This window comes from Sceloporus occidentalis, unplaced genomic scaffold (genome assembly GCF_023333645.1).
Source record: "Sceloporus occidentalis isolate IW3139 unplaced genomic scaffold, rSceOcc1.0.p SCAF_15, whole genome shotgun sequence".
Taxonomy (NCBI): domain Eukaryota; kingdom Metazoa; phylum Chordata; class Lepidosauria; order Squamata; family Phrynosomatidae; genus Sceloporus; species Sceloporus occidentalis.
Genome location: NW_028316995.1, coordinates 12,771,192 through 12,779,570, shown reverse-complemented (window position 1 = coordinate 12,779,570; position 8,379 = coordinate 12,771,192). Strand labels below are relative to the sequence as shown.

Genomic DNA, 8,379 nt, shown 5'->3' with positions numbered 1-8,379 from the left:
GGCAGCTAGCTAGGTTTCAGCATGTACTGGCTGACTTGGCATGATAGGAGTGTGATTGCTAACAGCAATCACAGTCCCATCATGGCTAGGTTCCAGCACTTACACATCCAACCAGTAAATGCTGGAACCTAGGCATGATGGGACTGTGATTGCTGTTAGCAATCACACTCCTATCATGCCAAGTCAGCCAGTGCATGCTGGTACAGGGTGGCTGTAACTGATGTGCAGACCCCATACTGCTGGCAGCATCAATACACAAAGGGGCCAGCTAGCTAGGTTTCAGCATATACTGGCTGACTTGGCATGATAGGAGTGTGATTGCTAACAGCAATCACAGCCCCATCATGCCTAGGTTCCAGCACTTACACATCCATGCTATCACACACTCATTCATTCATATACTCATTCATTCATATACTCATTCATTCACAGATTCATTCCCTCAATCACGCATACTGATTCAAACACCCTCCCCACCCCCTTACTTGCACTGCAGCTCCTCGATGCCGCTCACACACTTCAGCAGGGGGCGCGGCCTCCCTCTGCGTTCTCTGGTACTGCACAGAGGAAGCAGGATGTGATGTGATGTGATGTGAAGTGAACTCTGCTGAGTTCCGCTTCCTCTGTGCAGTACAGAAGACCCTCCCACAGGTAAGTAGCAGGGCTCGAGGTGCAGACCGCTTAAGATTGGTTGCCCTGGCTGCCAATCTTACGTGGGCCGCACCTCGAAGTCTTGCGGGCCGCATTTGCGGCGTTTCTATTGGGGGGGTTCCTACGGCCCTGGGGGGGGATTTCCTCATTATCGGTCCCCCCCCGCATGAGTTACTGGGGGGATCTGTCCCCCCCCGTCCCCCCCGGTTCCTACGCCCATGCCGGAGGCTACAAAATTGTCGAGGAGGCTATAGGTATTTCTTCCATCTGTGTCATTTTGGTAGAACAGGAAGATCCAGTGATACAAACATGCAGATATTTCAAGTGCACGTGTTTTCCTTTATCATGTTCTAATTAACAAACATTTATCACACTTGCATAGGTTGTTCCTATTTACCCCCTAATAGGAGCCCCATGGAGTGGACCATACTGTCACATACGAGATTAAAACCATAATTACATTCTGCTCCACAATACATCTATCACTTGTGTTACTATCCTTATTTAATGCTCAGTTTTTGTTATTCAGTGTATATTATTGTAACATCCACCAAATGCATAGCAATAACTTTTATTACAAATTCCCCATGTTCAACATGTAAAGATGGTGTTGTTATCTCTCTGTTAGCCCATCTACCAAGTTATAACACTGCTCACCCCTCCCCTAGAGATACGCTACAGTTTTAGGGGCATCATGGGATTCTCCGACTCGGTAAGTTTCAGCACCTGGCGTATAAGATGACCCCTGACTTTTGAGAAGATTTTCATGGGTTAAAAAGTCGTCTTATACCCCGGAAAATACCGTACATTTGAATATGCCCACCTTGGTCACATACATTACCTACTTCATTTAAAGCGTTTTAGGGCTAGGCTCACCCCACATGTGTGGCTATATCTTGGCTATGCCCCTTTTGCCTCTTAGAAAAAGCAGGAGGGGAGAGGTTTGTGAATGCCTGTACTGGAATGTTTTCGGATATCGCACCCAGGGGCGCGCTAAGGCGGTTGCTGCTGATGTACGGTGCCCAGGGGGGTCAAGAAAGCCCCAGGCGAGAGCATGGAGCAAGAAGGGCGCATGACTGAGGGGATGACAGGCAGCCCTCTCCCCCTCCCGTTTTCCTGTTTTTTAGTAAATTTGCTGAGTCAGCTAGGGGGGGCCGGCGGGCAATGTTGATTGACGGCCCTGAGCTGACGATTGATAGGTGTGCATCACCTTACTGTGCTTAGGGGTGGGGGTCACTATATATATGGGAGCCCACCCCGTTTAGGTCACTTTTTCGATTTACCAGGAAAGCTTTCCCTCCCTCCCCTCTTTTTTCTGTTTCTTGGCGGTTGGTTATCAAGCTGGCATAGCGCAAGGGTTAACCACCTTAGGTGTGGTTTGACCCGTGGTGCACAGGCCCTCGGCCTAAGTGCAGGACACTCCTTGGGCATGTGCCTTGGTGAATCCTAGCCGTGACAATGGCTGCCGTGCAGGGGACGCCGGTGGTCTCTACGTTTTTACGGTTTTACGCCTGTGCCAGCCGGTTCGGTTGTTTACAATTTAGGGTTACGATTTGTAGCCTTTATATTTGGTTTACAATTGTTAGTTTTAAGGCTTGCACGTGTCATAAGTAAGTCGGGTGGTGCGGCACGTGCATTGCTATATTATATACTATGTTATATGTGTTTACAAATAAAGTTCATTTTACTATGAATAAAGTTATTTATATCTGTGTCACGGTGTGGAAGGCGTAAAGCGGACTGCACCGTGGCCTTATTTTTCCATAGTTGACTATAATAAAGCATTATATTATTTACTTTGTGTTTGTGTATTTATTGTGGGAAGGGGGGTAACGCATTGGCGCTACCTCAGTCATGTAAAACGTGCTACATGATCCTGTGGTCAGAGAGTGCAAGCTGAGGTTAAGACAGGTCTAGCAGAGGAAGGAGAGCCATGCAAGCTACACTGATAATTGGAGAGGGAGAGGGTTTGTGTGTATGTATGTGTATGGTGTTAGAGTAAGTGTGTGTTGGTGTATGGTATGCAAATATTAGTGTATGGTGTGAGGATGAGGTTAGCCTGTGTATGTGTGTGTTACACTATGGTGTAAGAGTGTTTGTGTTAGTGTATGGTCTTAGTGTGTTAGTATTTGGTGTGGGTAGATGAGTGTTAGCATGAGTGTGTGTGACACCATATGGTGTTAAAGTGTCTTAGTGTATGGTACTAACATGAGTGTGTGTGTTAGTATTGGTGTCAGTGTGTGTGTTTGTGAGTCTCAGGGATAAGCCTAGGGTTAGTGGTGTGATGGAGAGGAGGGAGACAGTGTGTATTATATGTATAGTGTGTATAGAGTGAGCTTTTGTGTTAGCATGTGTGCGTGTGTATAGAGTGAGCTTTTGTGTTAGCATGTGTGCGTGTTTTAGTTACAGGGAGTACCAAGGAAATACTGGGCTTTAGGGCCACTAACCATAGGATCATCATTGTGCTCACCAGACTTTATTAGAGCTCTGGAAGGTGCTAAAACAGCATTCAGATTCAATTATCAACAGTGACATAATGTACAGAATGATTATAATTTTACAATAATTGCCAGACCTTGACCTAAAGGTGAAAAAAGGGCTAACCTGAAGAATTGGGACAAACTCTGCTAAGGTAGTTGTTATAGAGTAGGAGGGGGAAGGGGTGGCTATAACCTAGTTAAGTAATCCCTATATGTGAGAATTACAAATCCAAGAATAACTTGGTCTTATATGACTGGACACCAACAGACCCTCTATCACCATATGTTGACATACACTCATGCTAACAACCACCAAAAACACTCAAGGTTATATAGTAACCATATAGTAACACACATACATATGCCAACACCAACACTTACATAGTATGCAGTATCCAACACCATACAAAAAAAAAATTGTGCAGTGTTTAAGTGAGTTTGCATGTTACTATGTGTGTGCATTAGTTATAGGGGGTCCTGAAGAAATACTGCACAGGAGTTGCCACTTATCATAGGCATTCCCGTACGGCGTGCTTATGGAAAGATCGTAAGGCGTAGTTATGGGTGAAGCATAGGTGGAACAATGGGATTGATATTCCAATCCATCATTGTTAGGTTTGAAATTAGATTGTGTTAAAAATAAAAATATTCCAAGGCTACATTTTTGGCATCACAATTTTGCCCCTTGCCACAAACCATGGGGGGGGGGGGGGGCAATTCCTCTGCTGAAATCCATGTAACTACCCTAAATCCATAGATTAATAATTTCACAAAAAATGGATTTGGTATACTACTTGGAGTAAAATACATAAGCTTGTTCCTCGGATTTTCATTATCTTGGCTAATGTAATTTATCTTCAGTAACTATTTGGTTTTGGACAAAAAAGACAACACAGATACGACCAGATTATGTAGCAGTGGCATGGTAACCTGACAAGCAAAGGGAACACGGTTAATAAATTATGATGCAGAATGACTTGCGCAGATAGTTTCCTTTTCATTAAAATGGAACTCACACTATGCCTAGCGCAGAAACTCTAGATCGTAAGCTTGTGAGGAGAGCCTCTTCAGCTAAAGTAATGGTTTGTCTTTATCTGTCAGTCCTAGGATATATCTATAAAAGATATAAATAATACTAGCCTGAGCTGACATCAAAAGTCCCAGATGTGAAGCCAGAGAAAAATGCAAATACAGGCGCATTTCGCTTTTTGGCAACAATACATGACTTGAATAAAGATGTTTGACACCATTGGCAGCTTATAATATAATTATATCCAATATTATTATATTAATATTATTTTATCTCCAAGCGGCTTTCGTATATCAGAAGATCGTGGGTGGTTAGGCATTCAGGTGAAACGCATTGTAAACTTGGCATTTACAACATCTTACGACAAACATTACCTACACATTTCCCTATAACCGGATCACGCTAACGAAAAGATATAAACGCGTGGTGGGAGTTAGCTGTCAGGGGGCAAATCCATGTTGATGGGATTAGAGAAAATAAGTGTTTATTCCTCCAATATGTTAACGTGCATCATATACGCAGATTTTTGTTTTACAATATTTTCACCTTAACTATGATATCACATTAGTAACCACAAGTTTACCATTAAATAAATAAAAAAAAAAGTATTTTTACCTGCCGCAAGATTCAACAACAAAGAAAATGTCGTCTCTCTGCATAAATGCATGCTAAGCACGATAAGATCAGTTCTCCGATTATTACTACTTGGAAGTGAATTTTATAGATGAGACTACAGCGAATTGAGCTCTTAATTGTATTCCCATGAGTATACGGCAGCCTAGCAACAGTACAACGAGATTGACGGAATTAGTGACCAATCAGCGTCCAGTATGCTATAAACAACCGCGTGTAACCTTGTCTGTGAATCCAATCCCTTTCTCCCATTACAAAGCAGCACCGCCACCGTCTCTCAGACAGTTCTAAGCAAGAATAATTGTAGAGATTCTACCAGCATAATAAACTTGGATTGAATGCATTCCTGATGTTTTACCTGGCAGCCTACTGGCTCCTGATTGTCAGAGGAGCAGTGCTGACCGGCACCAGAGCTTTGTTTACCTGCCTTTCATTGTAAGCTTGTTTGAGAAGGGCCCTCCTCACCTGCAAGTCTAATTGTTATGTTATATATTACTGGTCATGTTCTGTTTACCCATTGTACAGCACTATGGAATATGATGGCGCTATATAAAACAAATGATTATTATAGAGGATTAATACACATTATAAAAAATACACATGCACGGTTAAGTACACATGCATACTAAACAATGCTGTCATACTACTTGGTACACACACACTCCTAAACAACATGCATTCATACTACACACACACAAAATAAAAAAAGTCACACTACCATACACACTTACATACTAACCAATATGCACTTACACAACACCATACACACAATACACTAGCTACTCTACATACTTGCATACTTAACAACATGCAGTCCCACTACCTAAAGGGGAAAAGAAGCGGCTCCCCGGCGGCCGAGGGACTAACTTGGTAGAAAAAGCTGCTGCATTCGCTGCCACCGGTAGAACCCCCCTTACCGTGGACCATCTGTCACACACTGATTTAATATGTCGGTATTTTACGCTCCTAAATTAGAAACTGTCTGACACAAGCAAATAAGTTAATGCGTTTTAGCACGAGACCTACATCCAGGAAAGCGAATCGACATTAGCTGTTAATCACGAACACATTTCTCGCTCGTACTACCCCTTTAAAGCACCGGTTTGCTCCACCTATTCGTGCAGCGTCATCCATTCGCCTATACGGATGAGTGACAGCTCATCGGGCCAATGCGTGTTCAGTATCCAGATTGCTGGGTGCCCAATGTGGAGAGCGGCAGGCTTGGTGCTGGTGAAGCGGGTCCTGGCTTGTAGGGAGGGTTCTCTCACTGAGGCTTGTGCTGGAGTTCAGGGCCGGGGGCAGCCGCTGCTCCCGTCTGTGCAGTAAACACCAGTGGGGCCTGCGCGGTGTGTGTGTGGGTGCACTGGCTCAGGGCATTTAATTCCCCCCTGCTAGTATGGGTGATCCACATTAAGGGTCAGGGCTGCTGCTGCTGCCGCCGCGGGTGTTGCTGCCGCCAAGGATTAAATGCCCCAGTGGACAGGAGAGGTAAGCAGGAAATATTGCACTGCAGGCTCGTGTTTTTCTACCGTACCGATCGTTTCGGAATTCTGTCCCCCGCCTTCCCTTTACTATGTGGACGTTTTATTGGCAAAGGCATTCCCGTCAAACGCCTATTGGGACTGTGCCTTTTAGGGGTTAACTGTTTGTGCCCCTAAGTGTTTCGCTCTCTGTACATATGCCAGCCAAAGGGTTAAATTAATTGGTTGTTCTTTTAATTTTCGTTTTGGTTACCAGGTGATTGCTTGCGTGGAAATCCTCGCAGTGGGGACATGTTTTAATACGTTTCCCGTTTGCATTCATCAGCTTGTGTCGGTGTTGTGATGCTGTTAGGTTTGGCTGGGGAGGGATAATGAATAGTGTGTACTGATGGCTGTGATGAGCTTATGGTGGGGCTTGGTTTCCTGGGCTAGGTGCAGCTAACATGCCAGGTGACCTCCCAGCTTCATACCATCACATGCAGTGTCAGTGAAGGCAGGGGGGGCCTGGAGCTCTTGGGGTCCCTCACCTCCCCCAGTGCAGATGTCACCCCTCTAACAAGCGTGCATTCATTGCCTTTCCAGCATAACCGTTTTTACAGTGTAAGCAGTCACTGATTCTTGTGTAATGGGGGGGGGGGCTGTGTAAGTGCAGGAGATAACCTGTCTGTATTAACCCTTACATACTGGATCTGAAATGAAAATTCAATTGCTGCGTGATGTCAAATATTAACTCTTCTCTCCCCGTTCTGCCTCCTTTGTCTCTACCCGTTACAGCTATCGAGATTCCACGTCATTTGGCCTGGGAGGAGGGCTGACGTTCCGTGCACCAGGGACTTCCTTTCACTCAGCCATGCAGGAGACTCCTGAGCTGGCCGGCTGCCTTCTCAAGTGGGATCTGTCTTTCTGTCTGCTGAACGCTGCTGGCCAACAGCCCGTGTTTGACAACCTGTGCCCTTCAGCGCTCACGCTCTTGTAAGCTTCTGGAGTATACGGAGAAGGCATCTTTCCATCCCATCTGCCCGGGGTTCTTCCTGGATCATGGCTTCGGTGTGGAAAAGGCTGCAGCGTGTGGGAAAACATGCCTCCAAGTTCCAGTTTGTGGCATCGTACCAGGAACTCATGGTGGAATGCACCAAAAAATGGTCAGTTCCTCCTTCTGCCGATCTCTTTTCGGCGGAGCTGTGTGGCGGCATAGCTCATGTTATACTTCAGTCTTGTGTGGCTGAGGGTGATAGGGATACTTCAGCTAATTTAGCTTTTTTTATGTGTGACAGCCGAAAGGCTACTGCTTTCCAGGCCTGATAATGGATGTATTAGTAAACACAACGGATGATGCGGTATAAGCGATACCGTACTGGGAAATGAGTGTATCTCATAAAATTCCTCAATAGAATTAACCCTTTTAGTTGTGGGCGAGATAGATCAAAGAGTGGTAACGGCACGTACAATCTGTCTGTTATAAATTTTCTAATTTCCCTGGTTATGGCGGATAATAATTCCGTGTGATTTTATATGTTGGGACATAGCGTAGCAGACAAATACTAAAACATCTGGCGTTTAGAGACATCCTGGTATAAGCGTGTTTGTATGAACATTCATGTCAGCAAACTGTATGTTCTTTGTAACATATTCTAATATTTCTTGTTATGCTGAAACATGGCCGTCTAAATTACATGAATCATGACTCTGTCCGGTCGCTGATAATGCCGTTAATGAGTTCTTTGAGAGCGACCCCCATCACATCTGTCACAGAATACTATCTTGTTGGTATTTCGCTAAAGGTTAGTGCTGAAACAGTCTTTGTTTGCAAAATGTGCTGTTTTGACAGTACGGGATAAGTGTGATTGCGCTCGCACACCTGCTTCATTGTATAAAGCGTCTCAGTGGGAAGGATTCTTAAAACGGGACAAGTGTCAGTGTTGTTGGGTGTTTTCTTTTTCAGACCTGCCACGCATATTGATGTTCTGTACATTGTGTAATGGCATTTAATGAGGCTGAGAACCATGTCAAGCTGCTCTCTGTCTGTTACTCCTTTCACTCTCAGCCATCCTCCCTGTAGTCATGCCTGATCACCAACATACAGTTTTCATTTGTTATTGGTTAT

At 44.6% G+C, this 8,379-nt stretch overlaps 1 protein-coding gene across 7 annotated transcripts in view; it reads left to right on the top strand.

The window, feature by feature from the left end:
* Positions 1-7,313: 7,313 nt before the first annotated feature.
* The window catches only part of LOC149303264 (EH domain-binding protein 1-like), a 174,448-nt gene continuing 173,382 nt past the window's right edge, over positions 7,314-8,379 (top strand). For all 7 annotated transcript variants that reach the window (XM_089481486.1, XM_089481485.1, XM_089481484.1 and 4 more), the window contains exon 1: positions 7,314-7,417. In XM_089481486.1, the coding sequence (XP_089337612.1) occupies positions 7,314-7,417 (104 nt within the window). The remainder of the gene's footprint in view (positions 7,418-8,379) is intronic.